Source organism: Sinohyriopsis cumingii, chromosome 15 (genome assembly GCF_028554795.1).
Source record: "Sinohyriopsis cumingii isolate HCF-2022 chromosome 15, ASM2855479v2, whole genome shotgun sequence".
NCBI lineage: Eukaryota > Metazoa > Mollusca > Bivalvia > Unionida > Unionidae > Sinohyriopsis > Sinohyriopsis cumingii.
The window spans coordinates 59,026,714-59,047,794 of record NC_142975.1 but is presented as its reverse complement, the minus strand read 5'-3'; the positions used below and the strand labels follow the sequence as shown (position 1 = coordinate 59,047,794).

At 34.8% G+C, this 21,081-nt stretch overlaps 1 protein-coding gene across 1 annotated transcript in view; it reads right to left on the bottom strand.

The window, feature by feature from the left end:
* LOC149781876 (CTD nuclear envelope phosphatase 1-like) overlaps nt 1-21,081 on the bottom strand; it is a 66,517-nt gene that overhangs the window by 20,502 nt on the left and 24,934 nt on the right. Inside the window, exons 3-6 of the mRNA XM_089936070.1 lie at nt 8,523-8,641; nt 7,871-7,942; nt 2,118-2,234; nt 69-180 (exon numbers count right to left, since the gene is read on the bottom strand). Of these exons, the coding sequence (XP_089792196.1) occupies nt 69-180; nt 2,118-2,234; nt 7,871-7,942; nt 8,523-8,641 (420 nt within the window). The remainder of the gene's footprint in view (nt 1-68; nt 181-2,117; nt 2,235-7,870; nt 7,943-8,522; nt 8,642-21,081) is intronic.

Here is a 21,081-nt window from a genome sequence, read left to right as displayed (position 1 = left end):
GCAAAACCAATAGCCTATGCATTCTAAACATGCACATAAGGTAAGTATGAATCTTCTCAACTATTTACCTGGATACTGTTTGTATACCACAGGTGAATTATCCAAGATAAAAATACTGGATAAATCTCCATCTATAGCAGACAGATCTTTTGTATAGCTACCAAAGTCAAGGCTGCAATGCTGCAAGTAGAGAAATATACACAACTTTTAATTCCAACTTACCGATACACTCAGCAAAAGTAAATCCACCTCTAAGTTAATTTTTGGTCACTCTTTAGCAAAATTGTTTATGATGAAAATATTGTTGCATCCTCATACATTTTAGCAAGAAAACTGCATGCAACTTCCGGGGCCCCGAGTGTCCGAGTGGTATAAAGCGCTCACCATTACGGATCACTGCCATCTCACCTCTGTCTGCGTTGGTTCGATTCTCGGATTCGGCTAATGAGGTTATGTGAAAAAGCTTGCCAGTAGCTTCTCGTGGGTCGGTGGTCCTTTTCGGGTTCTTCTTCCACCATTAATACTGGCCACCATGTATAGCCTATCTTGTGCTGAAAAATGGCGTTAAACCCAACAACATGCAACTTCCATGCTTGAGATCACGTAGTGGTCAAAACTGAGGTTATTTAATTTGCTTTTAGATTTGAACAGAACTATTTAGGATTATTTTGTATTTCAATTTATAATATTGTTAAGTTCCTTTTCATTTTATAAATTTGATGATTAAATTATTTCTTAAGTTTTACAAAACTTGATGATTCTGCTTCTTTCTGTTGCTAAGTTTATGACCAGATTTTTGTAACAATTAAGCACCTGCACACTAAAATTGCAAATTTTTTGGTCACTGATGGCAGAGTCTGGACAATATATCCTTCAATGGTCACTATTATCCACTTCACCTGTTCATTATGACGTTTAATATGCTATTTTCCAACAAACATAACAATGTTGTGTACTTATACCCTGACCCACCCACCCATCACATTGTACTGCTTCACAATTATCTTTGTCCCTTTACACTTGAATATGTTTAGTTCATCAAACTTGCCCGTGCAATATCCAAGTGAGGTACCTTTGCTTCACATGTAAATAAATTTATATAGACCATGGAAGGCAGTTAAATTAAAGCAAGTAAGAATGCATTCAAGTGTATCTTTATCATATTTATTTATAGCTTTAATTTGCATTACTTAAAATTTCTTGAATCTACATAAAAAGACAATAGTGAGGTTAACTTTTATTTCAACTTAATGGATATAAAGATCACAGCAGACCAGGCCATAATTATCATAAATGTTGCTGTTGTTATGGGTTATCAGCACACTATAGACTATACATGGTGGTCAGTTTATCTGGTGGAGGAAGAACACGGGAAACCCATGGTAAGAGCCAACGAAGGACAGGAAGCTACTGGCAAGTTTTCTCACATACCCATGCTGACTGAGCCTGATACTGAGAGTCAAGCATACAGGGATGAGATGTCAGAGATCTCTTAAGACAAGTGTCTTGGAGTACTCGGCCATCAAGGGACCTCATCAAGAATGTAAAGACTTCCGATGGATGGGAAAAATTTACTTAGATTCATGTTATGATCAAGGGAAGATAGCCTAAACAAGTCTTTTGAGGACTGTGGGGTGATTTAAACCTTTCCGCTTGAAACTTTATCTGACTTGCAACAAAAGTTTAACATAAAACTTAAGCACATAATCTAAAATATTACAGTTGCTGCTGCCAACACCATATTGCCTGATAAGTGACACTCATGTCTTATCATCTGCTAATTCTGGGAAGAGAAAAATGTGATATAGTGGGTATTATTCATGCATGTAAAACTTAGTAAATTTGTGAAAAAAGAAAGCGTGATTTTAATTTTGTCCAGTAATATTAAAATAATTGCAGATCTAGAAGTTATTATATTTTCAGTAGTAAATTTTGACAAGGTTTATTTTTCTGACCTCATTCAAAGGCCATTAACATTTCTACCAAGGCTTTACTTTATCATATGATATGCACCACATCTAGATGTATAAAAATAGCTCAGCAGAATTCCATTTTTTTAAAGTCTATATATAGATGTATCAGAAAGGTAAAATATTTCCCATGCCTGTAATACAGACCTGCCTGTAGTATCTTTTCTTTAAAATGCTCCTATTATTGTCCAGTTTGTCTGCTACTGCCTTCCCATATATCTCCATGCTTGCTGTAAACACTACTAAGTCATACCATTGACTTACCTGAAGATAAAAAAAACAACACAGAATGTAATCTACAATAAACTAGTTACCATCTCTTAGCAGTCAGAAAAATACAATGATTCTGACAATAAAATGATCTTGGCACTCAAATGTTGTCCCCTGTAATAATAAATAATCATGGCAATCGAATGTTGACACCTGTGATGATGATCTTGGTAACCAAATGATGATCCATGTGACAATAAATTGATCTTCACAATCTTATGTTCATCCCTGTGACAATACAATAATATTAGCAATAAAATGCTGACCCTGAGACAATAAATGATCTTGGCAATCAAATGTTAACCCCAGTGACCATGAAATAATCTTCGCACCCATTACTGACCCATGAGACTGGGCACATAAAACAAAACAATAAAATAAGAAAGAGGGTTCTTTCTATGATATCAAAGTACAATAATAAACTGAAGAAAGCAGATATATTAATTTGCTTGCTTTTTAAAAGGATTCATTTTTCATAAAATCTCATCTTAGAACCTATTACCAATATATGCCCCATGAAGTAATATGTTACTAAGTGAGAGTTGCAAGTTTTGATGGACACCTAATATGACAACATGAAGTAGCAGAGTTCATCTATCAATATTTAAATTTGTTACCATTACAGATGATACCTTACAGGAAATTAATGTAACCTACCCATCCAATTACAATATACACTAACACGGAAATACAGCTAACCTGTTGAGTCAATTTATCGAAATACCCAATATTTAGTCAGAAGAGGAATTCTGTGTAGATGAGAATGTACACAGCATAACATTTTTTTGTGATAATGAAGTAAACAAATATGTATAACCTACTGAGATCACAGTGATCTTATTTAATTTAAAAGGTGTAGTACTTATTCCAATTATCAAGGTTCAAGAGTCAAACATAAAAAGCACTATAAATGAATTTTAAACACAAAATTTCAACAAAGCACTGATACATGAAATCTAGGTCAGACAGACCCCATTTCTGCAATATAGTGTACAGCAGTACTAATCAAGGTGCATCAATAACCAAGTTTTTGGATGACAAACTGATTACCTTTTGTTCTAGGGGCATGACAGAAAAGCATAGAATAACCAATTTCATGATTCTAGCATAAACTGCATGAACAAAATAAAATGAAAACCATGTCACTGAATATTAAATATGAGCCAAAATGACAAAATTCTCTAATGTGGGAGTAATGTTCATCGAGGTGAAGCTCTCCGTCAAGTTTTATGATTCTAAATAAGATAGTATGTACACAGCATATCCCCCCCCCATGAGGTCATGAACTATGCACAAACTTAAATTAAGACAGTAAATATGAAATGTAGGTCACAGTGACCTTTCTTGTAGGGGTGTGTACTAAAAGCTGTAAATAGTAATAAAGGTTCATTATTCTAGTATAAAAAGTTAACAGACAAAACTGAACTAATGTCAGTGAAGCATGTGATATGGGTCACAGTGACCTCCATTTGTAATATTCAGAGAAATGCATCTGTTCACCTAATTTCAGGATTCTAGGTATAGCTGTGTTTGTACAGGGTACAAATAAACCTATGTAGCTATGAGTACAACTTTGATGTAAGCCAGTAAGATCATAAATGCAGGTCATAGTGACCATCTTTTGTCATAAGTGCAAGGTACTAACAGAGATGCAAAGAATCATTTAGTCTAATGATTCTAGTATGTGAAATGCTTGAGAAATAAACTTAAATAATGCTTGAGAAATAAACTTAAACTTTAAAGTTGGTGAAGTGTGGGTCTCAGTGACCTACTTTTGTAATACAGGGTGCAAACAAACTTAGCTAAATGCAAACACTTATTAAAAATGTATAAATAATATATGTGTACAAAGTTAGCCCCTTTAGCAACCTCCCATTGGTGTAGGTGCTACAAAACCCACCCCATAATATGTACAGACTCCAATGCCATTGCTGGTATTGTGTGCAATGATGCTGCCAGGATTTTATCTAAATGGGGGTGTGCCCCCCTTGTCACAAAAAACAAAGGGGAGTACAAAAATAGGTGGGAGAGGTGAAAACCATCATAGATCAGTATGTACCTAACACTTTTATATCTATCCCTCTTTCTTCCTGCTCCACTCTGTTAGAGCTCTACTGAAATCAAAATCCTTTAAAGATGTTGCCTCAAGCTAAATAAGCATTAATCTGTTGATTGTTTCTTAGCCTATTCTGTGCCTTATCTGTGAATAAATGTTGTTCTGTGCTGAGATCTCCCTTTCACAATCTGCTGTCAGAAGAAGCATATACACATACCTAGCTCAACAAGCTTAAACAAGTTGGGAAATTGTTCTTTATTGTGGTTCTGAACAAACTACCACAGCTCATAGGTATTGTCATTTGGATACTTTTGCTCCAAAATAAGATTTTTCAGTAAAACAAGCTCAGTGAAAAAGTGTCCTTTTTAAGACAGATAACTGGATCAAAAAATATCTTTACCTTTAATTTAATTTTATATTTTTTTAATTTAGCTTATCTTAATCCACATATGGCTATGCAGATTATACTTTACTTAACATGAGCCTGCAGTGCTAAATTGTTTGAGAAAAGAAATTTAAACTGTCTTCAGCTTTGTTGTTGTTGTTGTTGTTGTGGGGTTTAACGCCATTTTTCAGCACGATAGGCTATACATGGCGGCCAGTATTAATGGTGGAGGAAGAACCCAGAAAACCCCAGAAAGAACCACCGACCCACGAGAAGCTACTGGCAAGCTTTCTCACATGCCCACATTGGCTGAATCTTAGACTCGAACCGCCGCAGACAGAGGTGAGATGGCAGTGATCCGTAACGAAGAGCGCTTTAGACCACTCGGCCACTCGGGGCCCCGTCTTCAGCTTTTAAGCTCTATTTTAATTAGGCTAGGCATTCTGTTTTTTCTATATTTAAATCTAAAATACTGATGAAAGATGGGCTGACCTCCAAGCCCTCTTTTTCTGTCCATCCAGCATGTACAATGGACTCATATTCAACATCCTTTTCGGGTTTAAAATAACTGGAACCTTCATTAACATTTTGTCAGACACAATAATTTGATAAAGTTTATAATTTTAAAAACCAATGTCATTCTCACAATCATTAGTTAGTATCTGCCAAACAAAATCATTGTCTGAATACGAACCACTTTGAGAAACAGCCATTTTGGTGTTCTAGTAGCCCATATTTTCAACACCCATTTGTAACATTTCCTTGAAGCAAGGTTCAAACTACTACAGAATGATTCTTCTAGGGCCCAACATGCCAATCAAATTTAGTCTAACCACTCGTGTCAAGCCAAAGAACCCAAATGTATAAACAGCTGCCAACCTTGGGCCCAACATGCCAATCAAATTTAGTCAAACCACTCGTGTCAAGCCAAAGAACCCAAATGTGTTAACAGATGCCAACCTAGGGCCCAACATGCCAATCAAATTTAGTCAAACCATTCGTGTTAAGCCAAAGACCCCAAATGTGTTAACAGTGGCAAACCAAGCATTACAATACTTCTACCGGCGGCATGACTTATGCTGAGATAAGCATTTTGAGGAATACCTGTTAACACATTAACCCCTGCAGGTTTTTGCCATTTGTTGCCTGAAAATCGAGTAGGAAACACATTTTGAATGCTATTTCTGAATAGACTCAAAAACACCCAATCCCCGGTCATCTTTCAATAACATACTGCCTAGTTGTGTTAGAAATATCATTTTTCATTGGCTATTTGACTCGCACATGAGCAGAAGGGTAAAAGTTGGACTTCTTTTTTTTTTTTCTTCGCTAAACTGAGCCATTATTTTTGTATGGAGACCACTCTTTATTCCAAATGCACATCTTATCCTACCTTTTACAAAGGCTCATCTGTCTGTTTGCAGTTCATACTGGTTTGCCTTAAATCTAAGTCCAAAAAGTTTAAAATCCGAACACAAAATGGGATTCCGACCACAGGCGAATTTTGCGTAAAAAAAAGTCGGGTCCAAAAAATGAGGTTTTTCTATCTGTATTTTGTAGTGCAACTAGATATTCCAGATTATTTGGTATCATTGTAGAGCTACATCTGTCTACCTTTCTATAATACCACCCACTTTAGTGTATCATGCATGACCATGACGCTACAGAGCTTGGCAGTAGGCTACTAACTCTTGCCCCATAAAGTTGTCGCTAGGGGTTAATGTGTTAACAAGAAATTTTTTTTTTTACAATTCGTCTGATAATTGCTAAATTTGTAATTTATGTGCAATGTTGATGCACAAGTGATTAAATACGCAAGGAATATTAAAATTTTGTGATGTCATCAAAATGGACTGTTTAACACATTAACCCCTGCAGGTTTTTGCCATTTTTGCCTGAAAATCGAGTAGGAAACACATTTTGAAAGCTATTTCTGAATAGACTCGAAAACATCCAATCCCCGGTCATCTTTCAATAACATACTGCCTAGTTGTGTTAGAAACATCATTTTTCGTTGGCTATTTGACTTGCGCATGAGCATAAGGGTAAAAGTTGGATTTCTTTGGGGTTTTTTTTTGCTAAATGGAGCCATTGTTTTTGTATGGAGACCACTCTTTATTCCAAATGCCCATCTTATCCTACTTTTTGCAAAGGCTCATCTGTCTGTTTGCAGTTCATACTAGTTTGCCTTAGATCTAAGACCAAAAAGTCTAAAATCTGGACAAAAAATGGGATTCCGACCACGGGCAAATTTTGCGTGAAAAAAAGTCGGGTCCAAAAAATGAGGTTTTTCTATCTGTATTTTGTAGTGCAACTAGATATTCCAGATTATTTGGTATTATTGTAGAGCTACATTTGTCTACCTTTCTATAATACCACCCACTTTAGTGTATCATGCATGACCATGACGCTACAGAGCTTGGCAGTAGGCTACTACCTCCTGCCCTGTAATGTTGTCGCTAGGGGTTAATGTGTTAACTAAAATTTGAATACTGTGCAGAGTAAAATTTCTTTATGCATAACTTTAAACTAATTTGCAGGAGCTCTCTAAGTACACAAATTTGTACAAACTATGTGTGATCCCCACATTTGCACACCCTGGCAGCATCTGTGTAGGGATGGAGTGGGGTGGGGTGGGGTGGGGTGGGGTAGGGTGGTAGTACAATCAATAGTTCCGCTTTACTTTATCTCGCAGAACTGAGCTAAAGATATCATAATACCATCCATCTGTCTCTCTATTACATATCACACCTTCATTGTAGTTAATATTATCCTTGGAACAACTATCTGCAAGTGAGTATTACTCCTTTTTTTTCCACCCCTGAAATGCCTGGGAAGAGGTCAAATATCAAATGTACTGTATTAATATTTTAGTTACAATGGTATTTTCAAATATTTTCTTACCAAATTCATACCTACTGTCATAGCTGGGAGACATATATGTGATTGACTTTGCATTACAATCCCTGATTTACTATCTACTTGGGGGGTGGGGGTGAGTAATGGAAAGGAGGGTTACAGCTGGGAGTAGAATATGCACCTTTTGGATTTGAATAAAGTAAGGATGCTTCAACTATTGCATAGCTCCAATGAGACACTGCCCTAGAATATCAGATGTAAAACAAAAACATCAATCTTTGCAAAATTGTCAAATATAATATCTTTGTCTCCTGACTCGATTATACTTACTATTTCAAGAAAATAATCTACATGAGGTCTCTTGTGCACAAAAAATCTGACAGGATGCCTGTCTATCATAACCTGGAATAGAAGAAAATAAGAACTAGATTTGTTTTTGTAAAATGGTCTCCCACCACCACCAAAAATTTTTGTCCAGAAACCATTTTCATTCTTTCAGTCAATGACCTAAACCTTTGACCTTTTGACCCCCAAATCAATAGATTTCTTCCTTATCCCAAGTGCAAACCACCAACAAAATGAGGGGTGATGCAGAACTAATATTATAGAGTGGAAACCATTTTTCTTCTCCAGTCTCAGTGACATGACATTTGACACCAATATCGATAGCATTTTTTCTTACCATAAGCGCAACTCATCCATAAAATCTGATAACTGTAGATGATGTAGCAAAGTAGTTTGCCGATATGTGCATCTTCATGTCAGGTCCATAATACTGACCATGTTTCATTAAAAACTGTCAGATTGATTGCATTTACAAAAGTGTGTCATACACTGCATTAAACTACAAGATAAAAAGGTAAATACCTCAAATATTTCAGGAGCAAACTTATATGCAGAATATGTAACACAAAACATGTGTACATAAAATCTGTACAGCTGCGTTATTTTCATCACAACAAATAATTTTACATATACTCACTTTTAAAACAAAATCTGGTGGAGTTCCTGGTTTAACTGAATGCCGTATAATACCATCGTGGGTTGAATGTATCAATGTCTCATCAAGGTCTAAAACAAGGGTTTTTCTTTTTAACATACCTGAAAAGATAAAGTCCAACATATAGAACTAACTATAAACTAAGGTGAAACAATCTTATTAAAAATTGCTTTAAATAAGTTTAAAGAAAAAAGTAGTAAAATAAACAAATGTAAAAAAGAATCCATGATACTGATGTTTCAATTAAAAGAGAGCAGTGGAAAGCATAAAAGTAGGTTGATAGATAATGTACAATACTGATGAATTTGTTGTATTAAACAATGCTTTATTCATCCACCATCTTAATGATCTCTCACTCATTACGAAATTAGGTGACATCTTGATTGCATGAGGTTATATTCCAAGTCTGATCAGAAGTGAATCAGAAAGATGGCTTCCAGAGTGATAACACACATTCCAAATTATATTCAAATTTACCTCAATAATATTCACGGATCTAACTCATCTGAGATCTTGGTGATATAAGTCCGTGTCCCAAGTTTGATCAAAATAGATCAGAAACATCACTTCCACAAACTTGGCCAATCAGATACAAATAACTGCATCAACATGCATGGCTCTTGCTCAATGAAAAACTCATCTACCGTAAGTTCTTGATACACATGAAGGTCCATATTTAAAGTTTGATCAAAACTGTACTAGAAATATGGTCCACAGTGGTAACAAGCTATGCTTTTCGGATAACCTCGTTAATATGCATAGATCTTGAAAATCAAAGTATTTCACATTGCTAATTACCTTCATTAGTACTAAAACTAGGGTCTCACATATAACGCATGTACTTGACTAATTCTTGTACTCATTCACATGTACAATACACAGTTAACCACTGAAGGTCATCTATCACAACAGACATAGCTATCAAATCCCACGCATCTTTCATGTAATTAAATCTCAGCTGCAGTTAAAACATTTATTTAATAAAATCTAGTAAGACATTCAGAGATCAATAAAAGTACTTGAATACTGCACTTAAAAAATTAGAAGGAGCTACAGTGAAAATATTAGTATCAATGTTGATCCATTGTAACCATGAGTGGTCTATTACACTCACTACAGTCATGCATTAATCTAAGTGATCTTCAAGTTACATTGGCTCTGGCATTAAAATCACATGAATGTGCATGGATATTGATGATTGTGCCACCCCGTTCTATGGTATCCCGCTGTTAGCACGCAAGTCAAAAGCACGCCGACTAAAGCTCACAAGGCATAAATTATAAAGGTTAATATGTCAAATAAATAAGCAATTATTTGCTATTTAAAAAATGTTCTTATAGTTTATACTGTGAGCTTTCGACTGCGCGCATTTGACGGGTATGTTTCGCTGCGCACTTTTGTCGGCACACATTTGTCGGTGCGCTAAGGATGGGGTGCCCCTTTCTATACATATAACACACCCACAATATATGCCTTGAAGATGCTGTACAAACAATGACTGAAAATGTTTACCCAATGTAAATGTAGCAAATAAATAGTCACTGATTACAAATTTTTCTGGGCCTGTTTTGGGCTAAAATTCTGCCTCATTCCCAATCCCAAAAGCACTTGTAGAAACAGTTTAACACGCAAGGACTGTACTATAAGTATAGTTTTTGGACCTACATGGTACTGGACCTAAAATAATCATGGATTAATTATTATTTTTCTGCTCCTGTTCTGCAACCAAAATTTAGCCAGTCTAAATGCCAAAATCTTTTTTTTTATTTTCATTATTTTAATAGAAAAATTTCAGTCAGAACATTGAAAAAAGTGTCCTTCCCAATATTGACTTTGGGAGAGAAATTACTATGTAAGTACCAAGGAATCTAAACAGTAAAAACATTCTACACTGTAGAATGATTTCAATACTACCATATAAAATATTGCAGGATATCTTTTGCCATCCATATTGTTAGTGCTGTGACATCATCTGTACTAATTATGCAGAAATTTGCTGCTTTTGTTTAAGAAATGCTTTATCTGCTTTATTCAAGTATTGATGAGTCACTAAAAAGGAAAAAAGCCTTATGATCTAGTTCATGTCTGCATGTATGTACTTGTCCTTTAAAAGTAACAGTTTTATTTAAAACCTATAGTCAAAGCAGACACATCTCCATTATTTTAAATGTCAGTTTTTATGCACACATTTTACAAATTTACAGGAGAATGTTGTGTTTTAGGTGAAAGTTGTACTCGGAATACTTTTCAGACTTGACGCACTGACATACTAGTATCTAAGTACAATGAAAACTTTCTGCATATAAATTCACAGCTATGCAAGATGGTTTAAATAAGATTGACTTGTAAATGCATAGACCCAGACCTGTAACTGGTGATAAGACTGAATTTTTTAAAAATCTATGTTAAAAATCTAAATCACACACACATGGACCCTGAGTAAGTTTACTATGATATATTCCTACCACTCTGAGGGTTGATCAAAATGTTCTATAATAATGCTGTCCAAAACACATCAACGTAACTATTTACAATAATTTTAGCAGTCACCCTAAAAAAAAAATCCTTAATGTACTTTTTCCCAATGGTTTCTTGTTAATAAATCTTTAAATTATAGAAAAAGCCAATGTCATAATAAGTGAAATCTGGCTGTATTCTGGGCAGTTAGTGTTTAAATGCCTATTATTTGTACTGTCTACATTAAAAAGTTGCATATATTTGTGTACGTGTGTGTGGTTGGCTCCATCCTGGTGCAAAACGAAGCCATTCCTCTCTAGGTTTGCACACAATGTGCGAATAGCCTCACATAAATTATTTCTGATTACTGTGGCATAATACTGACCATACACAGTGTTTTCTGGTATGATGTGGTTTAAATTTATTTTCAGTGTGTTGAAGAACATAATGCACATAACCTTTAACTTGTGTGCTTCCACATAATGCTTTGTCTTTTACTTTAATTTGTGTGCTTCCACACAATGCTTTGTCTTTTACTTTAACTTGTGTGCTTCTATACACAACTTTGTCTTTTACTTTAACTTGTGTGCTTCCATACACAGCTTTATCATTTACTTTAACTTGTGTGCTTCCATACAAAGCTTTATCATTTACTTTATCTTGTGTGCTTCCATACACAGCTTTATCGTCTACTTTAACTTGTGTGCTTCCACACAATGCTTTGTCTTTTACTTTAACTTGTGTTTCCATACAATGATTTGTCTTTTACTTTAACTTGTGTGCTTCCATACACAGCTTTGTCTTTTACTTTAACTTGTGTGCTTCCATACACAGCTTTGTCTTTTACTTTAATTTGTGTGCTTCCACACAATGCTTTGTCTTTTACTTTAACTTGTGTGCTTCCATACACAGCTTTGTCTTTTACTTTAACTTGTGTGCTTCCACATAATGCTTTGTCTTTTACTTTAACTTGTGTGCTTCCATACAATGATTTGTCTTTTACTTTAACTTGTGCTTCCATACACAGCTAGGGCTGTCAAAAATCACGAAAAACCAACCCGGGTACCCGTTGCGAAATTTAACGGGTACCCGTTAGCACATGAATGACATGTACAACCGTAGACCAACTAATTGTTATCCCCATTTCTTTAATATTTTGTATGGCGATAGAGGCTAACCGTGTAATGCACAACTCGGTCTGATGCGTCCATACCGATGTAGCTGCGAATGATCTGACCGCACGCCATTAATTAATAAATTTATTTAGAATGACCTTTGTACACAGATGGTAGGTATAATCCAACTTTTAATGATCACTGTGATCAGCCGCGTTAAATCCTTTAGAACACTCACCTTTTTTTAAAGTATAAGTCCTTGTTAGAACAGACCACGTTTATTCATCGGCTTTTGACCGCAGATTTGAATTACCCACGCATGCGTGTAAAGCAGCTTTACCACGTGGTGTATTGTCTCTCCAATACTGAAGAATGTCACCATTAACATTAAGTGGCGTCTCCAACAGATATGTTGACAATTCGTCTACTGATGAAGCGTTGTCATCTGTGGCATTAAAGCCATAATTAAAGCCATAGCTGTCACACCTGTTTGAAGTGGTTGGTGAGTGCGGCGATTATTTTTTACGGGTACCCACGTTTACGTTTCAATACCCAGGTTTTTCAATACGGTCGGGTACCCGAGTACCCGTTGACAGCCATATACACAGCTTTATCATTTACTTTAACTTGTGTGCTTCCATACACAGCTTTGTCTGTTACTTTAACTTGTGTGCTTCCAGACACAGCTTTATCGTTTACTTTAACTTGTGTGCTTCCATACACAACTTTGTCTTTTACTTTAACTTGTGTGCTTCCATACACAGCTTTATCTTTTACTTTAACTTGTGTGCTTCCACACAATGCTTTGTCTTTTACTTTAACTTGTGTGCTTCCATACACAGCTTTATCTTTTACTTTAACTTGTGTGCTTCCACACAATGCTTTGTCTTTTACTTTAACTTGTGTGCTTCCATACACAGCTTTGTCTTTAACTTTAATTTGTGTGCTTCCATAAAATGATTTGTCTTTTACTTTAACTTGTGTGCTTCCATACAATGCTTTGTCTTTTACTTTAACTTGTGTGTTTCCACACACAGCTTTGTCTTTTACTTTAACTTGTGTGCTTCCATACAATGCTTTGTCTTTTACTTTAACTTGTGTGCTTCCATACAATGATTTGTCTTTTACTTTAACTTGCATGCTTCCATGCACAGCTTTATCGTTTACTTTAACTTGTGTGCTTCCATACAATGCTTTGTCTTTTACTTCAACTTGTGTGCTTCCATATAATGCGTTGTCTCTTACTTTAACTTGTGTGCTTCCATACACAGCTTTGTCTTTAACTTCAATTTGTGTGCTTCCATACAATGATTTGTCTTTTACTTTAACTTGTGTGCTTCCATACAATTTCTTTTACTTTAACTTGTATGCTTCCATACACAGCTTTATCATTTACTTTAACTTGTGTGCTTCCATACACAGCTTTATCGTTTAATTTAACTTGTGTGCTTCCATACACAACTTTGTCTTTTACTTTAACTTGTGTGCTTCCATACACAGCTTTATCATTTACTTTAACTTGTGTGTTTCCATACAATGATTTGTCTTTTACTTTAACTTGTGTGCTTCCATACACAACTTTGTCTTTTACTTTAACTTGTGTGCTTCCATACACAGCTTTGTCTTTTACTTTAATTTGTGTGCTTCCACACAATGCTGTCTTTTACTTTAACTTGTGTGCTTCAACACAATGATTTGTATTTTACTTTAACTTGTGTGCTTCCACACAATGCTTTGTCTTTTACTTTAACTTGTGTGCTTCCATACACAACTTTGTCTTTTACTTTAACTTGTGTGCTTCCATACACAGCTTTATCATTTACTTTAACTTGTGTGTTTCCATACAATGATTTGTCTTTTACTTTAACTTGTGTGCTTCCATACACAACTTTGTCTTTTACTTTAACTTGTGTGCTTCCATACACAGCTTTATCATTTACTTTAACTTGTGTGCTTCCATACACAACTTTGTCTTTTACTTTAACTTGTGTGCTTCCATACAATGATTTGTCTTTTACTTTAATTTGTGTGCTTCCACCCAATGCTTTGTCTTTTACTTTAACTTGTGTGCTTCCATACACAGCTTTGTCTTTAACTTTAATCTGTGTGCTTTGTGTGCTTCCATAAAATGCTTTGTCTTTTACTTTAACTTGTGTGCTTCCATACAATGCTTTGTCTTTTACTTTAACTTGTGTGCTTCCATACAATGATTTGTCTTTTACTTTAACTTGTGTGCTTCCATACACAGCTTTATTGTTTACTTTAACTTGTGTGCTTCCATACAATGCTTTGTCTTTTACTTCAACTTGTGTGCTTCCATATAATGCTTTGTCTCTAACTTGTGTGCTTCCATACACAGCTTTGTCTTTTACTTTAATTTGTGTGCTTCCATACAATGATTTGTCTTTTACTTTAACTTGTGTGCTTCCATACACAGCTTTATCGTTTACTTTAACTTGTGTGCTTCCATACACAGCTTTATCGTTTAATTTAACTTGTGTGCTTCCACACAATGATTTGTCTTTTACTTTAACTTGTGTGCTTCCATACACAACTTTGTCTTTTACTTTAACTTGTGTGCTTCCATACACAGCTTTGTCTTTTACTTCAATTTGTGTGCTTCCATACAATTTGTCTTTTACTTTAACTTGTGTGCTTCCATACAAAGATTTGTCTTTTACTTTAACTTGTGTGCTTCCATACACAGCTTTATCATTTACTTTAACTTATGTGTTTCCATACAATGATTTGTCTTTTACTTTAACTTGTGTGCTTCCATACACAACTTTGTCTTTTACTTTAACTTGTGTGCTTCCATACACAGCTTTGTCTTTTACTTTAATTTGTGTGCTTCCACACAATGGTTTGTCTTTTACTTTAACTTGTGTGCTTCCACACAATGATTTGTCTTTTACTTTAATTTGTGTGCTTCCACACAATGCTTTGTCTTTTACTTTAACTTGTGTGCTTCCATACACAGCTTTGTCTTTAACTTTAATTTGTGTCCTTTGTGTGCTTCCATAAAATGATTTGTCTTTTACTTTAACGTGTGTGCTTCCATACAATGCTTTGTCTTTTACTTTAACTTGTGTGCTTCCATACAATGATTTGTCTTTTACTTTAACTTGTGTGCTTCCATACACAGCTTTATCGTTTACTTTAACTTGTGTGCTTCCATACAATGCTTTGTCTTTTACTTCAATTTGTGTGCTTCCATATAATGCTTTGTCTCTAACTTGTGTGCTTCCATACACAGCTTTGTCTTTTACTTTAATTTGTGTGCTTCCATACAATGATTTGTCTTTTACTTTAACTTGTGTGCTTCCACACAATGATTTGTCTTTAACTTGTGTGCTTCCATACACAGCTTTATCGTTTACTTTAACTTGTGTGCTTCCATACACAGCTTTATCGTTTAATTTAACTTGTGTGCTTCCACACAATGATTTGTCTTTTACTTTAACTTGTGTGCTTCCATACACAGCTTTGTCTTTTACTTTAACTCGTGTGCTTCCACACAATGCTTTGTCTTTTACTTTAACTTGTGGGCTTCCATACACAACTTTGTCTTTTACTTTAACTTGTGTGCTTCCATGCACAGCTTTGTCTTTTACTTTAACCTGTGTGCTTCCATACACAGCTTTATCATTTATTTTAACTTTTGTGCTTCCATACACAGTTTTGTCTTTTACTTTAATTTGTGTGCTTCCATACACAACTTTGTCTTTTACTTTAACTTGCATGCTTCCACACAATGCTTTGTCTTTTACTTTAACTTGTGTGCTTCCATACACAACTTTGTCTTTTACTCTTGTGTTGAATTACTGCATCCAAGTTTCATCACATGCAATAATCCAATTTAAGAAGTTATAGCTTTCAACTCTGTGCCTATATAATAATTCCCTGCTGATCTTTATCACTATATATATTTGTTCTTTATCACACAATGGGCACAAACCATATACATTCCTAATTACTTGATCAGAATTTCTTCTTCTTTCCATGTGAAATATTGAAATTATCTGCTTCCTCTTTGACTAAAATACATCCATCTTCCTTCACATGTACTTGGACTGAATCAACATTTCAATGTTTAATCCATCAACAGATGCAGGGCAATAAACTACATCCAACTCAAGTTTTATCTGTGTCACAGACTCTCTTAATTTTGCATAAAATTTTGTTATCACTCGCTGTCCTAAAACAGACTCATCTGCTTTTTTGCCAGCTTGAGTATATGGCAGAGAAAATGATGTCACCAAGCCTATGACATCGTCATCTTGAAAATGATGACACCTGTGAAAAATGGGGCAATTTCAATTATAGACAGGTGAATTTTTAAAGACTATGGTTGTTTAGATGATACTGCATTGAGTTTAGAGCTTTTCAACCCTCATAAGCATGAACTGGGGGAATGCATATTTTGCTTTGTTAACAATTCAACAATCTGTATTTAATTCAAATTTATTTACAATCATAAGCATCTCAAAATAAGAGAAACTTTCCAGGTGTTTATAAGATTCTTCTTGATCTGATAAAATAAGTCACAAATACATGCATCGTTACCTACATCTAAGTGAATAATTGGACCATGAAATACAGATAGCATTACAGCTCCAAGTATATAATGACTAAATTATACTGATAATGTTTGATAACAGTGTATTATTTAACAAGTAGAGACAAAAAGACCCATCCAACATGTCAATCAACAGTATTTATCATCTTTCTATCACTTCACATCACGCAGAAAGGCTATTATCTCAAGCCCAAGGTGTAACTACAGTGGTCTCCACTACAACACTTTTCAAGGGAGCCACAAAAGAGTTGTGTTAGATGTGAATTCCTTTTACAATGTGGACCTCTTTTTTAAGTTCCCAAAGCTTACTGCTGCCTGTTTTAATAGAGGTATGATCTTGGATCTCATAGTTTAAATTTTACTTCTTGAATTATCTCAATTAATGCTTTTGACAAAGAATAATCAGTTATAATGTTGTATCTTTGTGCACTATTATGATACAGCCTTGTTGGAACAACCCTTCGTATAAAGCCCCCTCACTTATAATGCCATTCATTTTCATGTCTCCCATAAACTGCATTATAAATGAGAGAATTGTACATGGATGGCCTGCTTGTACTGCATGTACATAATGTAATGAAGCACTCTATATATATCTAGGTTTTCATTTACGGTACATAAAGCAATGGAATCCATTAATCATACCTGCATTATTCGTGGTTGAAAAATCTCTTTAAAAACTTGACTTGTCTAATTAAGGCAGTACAAAACATGTAATCTCCCAGAATAAATTTTTACTCAAACAGTTACAACAGAAATATAATCACTGATGATGTTAATGACCAAAATCTAATAGTGTGAAAGGTAATTTTCTGGAAGACATGAAGGATATTTTAAAAGCTCTGAATATCACTGTATTGAACAAAGTTCTATGTTCTTAGTGAACAGGACATCAGTGAATCCCCTCAAAGTATCCCGTATATACACCTCTCAGTCTGATTATACATTTATTAAACGTCATTTTGTATTCACAATTTTTCATGTTGCTAATATACTGGAAAGCTGCACTTCCAAATGAATGTGGTTTTCAAATCACCTGCCCTTTAACGAGCCTCTGAAAACAGGATTCAGCCAAAATTCAATCCGAGCTAAACCAGGACTTTATGAATAATATGGAAAAGTTTGGATGGTGTGCTCCTTCAGAAGGTCTTGTCAAGACAGCTGATTTATGTGCCTGTGCATTGTTTTGGAGTGGAAGGATAAACCTGGCACCCATGCATAAAAGGGTGGTTTGGTAGTGTTCTACAACTATTGGCAATACTTTGGAGGCAAATGACAGTAGTAACTGAGTTAGGCACATATAATACCTTTCAATATCTGTGATCTCATTTAAAGACACTTGTTTGGCAATTTCTACCCAAGTCTGCTTTTCATCAGCAGTCAACAAATACATGACCCATCTTGCACATTACACCTTTATGAGATTCAAATGATTTTTATATACATTAAAAACAGCTGACAAATGAATCCATGTGATAACAGAAAATATCTTCCACTGTGTATTGAGCATCTTCATCAACTGCCCACCTCTGCAACAGCTCACCATACACAGACATTGGTCTTTAAGAATAGTTATCCAAAGAGGGAACACTGAAGTTACATAATGTTACATAATAATCTGGCACAACATGATGAAGCATTCTTTTAACAAACAGATTTGGAGTGTGTGAAATGTGTTGTAACTTTGACTAAAACAACTCAGTCACTATTGGATCAATTCTGCTCAATTCTGAATGTAGTCCTGCTTCGGATAAAGTGAAACATCTGAAAATTTATTAATTTCTCATAAAATAAAGATTTTTTAAATTTAAATGAGCTAGGGTTTAAGGCACATTTCAGAAAGGTCTTCAGGGGTCATTACTTCTACAGTACTTTTGTAATAGAGGTGACGTATCCAAGTCTTAAGGCACTATGAAGGCTGATGGGACAAGCAATCACATAATGATATGCTACTGGTATGTTAGACAAACATGCAGCAGAGTTTTTCCTGTAGCCCACAATGACACCCAGAATTTGTAAAATAATTAATAATGCAAAGTTTTCTTCACAGCAAATCCAGTTTTGAAAAAAAATTTGATTATATTTTACTTATTGTTTCCAACATTTCAACTGGCTACCTTTTATATCAGTTGCTTTTGCTGTATGAAAAGGTTTCAGTCATGCAGCCCTTGGGCCACTGTACGGCCCTTGGGTCACCGTACTAGTCCTCATGTGGACCTCGTGATGTGAGTTTGAGACCCCTGTGTTAGACTGTGCAGTCCTAACTCAAATTACATTCCATCTGACCCTGACGATGCTAGTGATCAAAGACAGACAGGATCATCAATTTCTATGCATGTACACGGTCTGGGCACAGCCTTTGATACACAAGGAAGTAACACAAAAATAAGGAAATAAACTTTCAGGAGGCATGATTAACCTTTCAAAGTGTCATCTGGTTTTAATTTATTCCATTTATAGAAGAGTGACAATCACATTAGAATTTGCAAATTACAAGGAAAACTTGTAATTTTAGGAGCACACATAATGCTCATGATACAGATTTTGGGAATTTTAGTTTTATTTATTGAATCTTTATAGAATCAAAAGTATCCAATAGTTAAGTGATAACATGTACAAGTACAGTACATTTACAGCATTTATATGACTCTTGAAATACTGTAAATATTCTTTATAAGTTGGGTCCAACATATACCCCAATCTGCCATTGTACGATGCACCAACTGATTGGGGCCTGATTTAATGGTTACTCCTCGACTCGTTTCTGCCAGTTTGGCAACAGATCCGGTTCTATGAACTTTGCTGCTGGATCCATCATATATGCGAGGACATATGATACATTAGTATCTTTGGTAAAATCTCAATGACATTAAAGAATGTTAATAATAAACTTCTTGGGACTATATATTAAATTACTATGTTGTGTCCATACTATATTCACTTTGCACTATATATTAAATTACTATGTTGTGTCCATACTATATTCACTTTGCACTATACACTGAATTACTATGTTGTGTCCATACTATAATCACTTTGGACAATATGTTAAATTACTATGTTGCATCCATACTATATTCAATTGGGACAATATATTAAATTATTATGTTGTATCCATACTATATTCACTTTGGACAATATATTAAATTACTATGTTGTATCCATACTATATTCACTTTGCACTATACACTGAATTACTATGTTGTGTCCATACTATATTCACTTTGCACTATACATTAAATTACTATGTTGTGTCCATACTATAATCACTTTGGACAATATATTAAATTACTATGTTGTATCCATACTATATTCAATTGGGACAATATATTAAATTATTATGTTGTATCCATACTATATTCACTTTGGACAATATATTAAATTACTATGTTGTATCCATACTATATTCACTTTGCACTATACACTGAATTACTATGTTGTGTCCATACTATATTCACTTTGCACTATATATTAAATTACTATGTTGTGTCCATACTATATTCACTTTGCACTATACACTGAATTACTATGTTGTGTCCATACTATATTCACTTTGCACTATACATTAAATTACTATGTTGTGTCCATACTATAATCACTTTGGACAATATATTAAATTACTATGTTGTATCCATACTATATTCAATTGGGACAATATATTAAATTATTATGTTGTATCCATACTATATTCACTTTGGACAATATATTAAATTACTATGTTGTATCCATACTATATTCACTGTATAGTAACAGCCATTTACGGGGCCCCGAGTGGCTGTGTGGTCTAAAGTGCTCTTCGTTAAGGATCGCTGCCATCTCACCTCTGTCTGCGTAGGTTCGAGTCTAGGATTCGGCCAATGTGGGTATGTGAGAAAGCTTGCCAGTAGCTTCTCGTGGGTTGGTGGTTCTTCCCGGAGGTTTCCTGGGTTCTTCCTCCACCATTAATACTGGCTGCCATACATAGCCTATCGTGTGCTGAAAAAATGGCATTAAACCCTAAAACAACAACAGCCATTTACAAAGTTGTGATTTTCAGTGTGAATTCTTAATCTACAACTCTTTTTAATGAGAAAAAAATGGATACAATTTATACTGGAAAGCTAAGGATATATTGCAGAATCTAAAGTTATTTATGCATAAACATGTAAAAAAAGCACATGTATGGTCATATGTACTTGTGATCTGCCACAGCAATTACACAGCATTGCTGAAGAAATCACAATATATCAAAAACAAAGATTAGTTAATGTGTATGCAAAAATGATTCAACATGTTCAACATGTTCACGAATTCAATGACGGTGAATCTGCTTTATCCCTGTTTGTACTGAGCTAATAGTGTACATGTATATCCATGCTTTCCTCAAAAGGTTTTAAGTGCCTTTTCATCT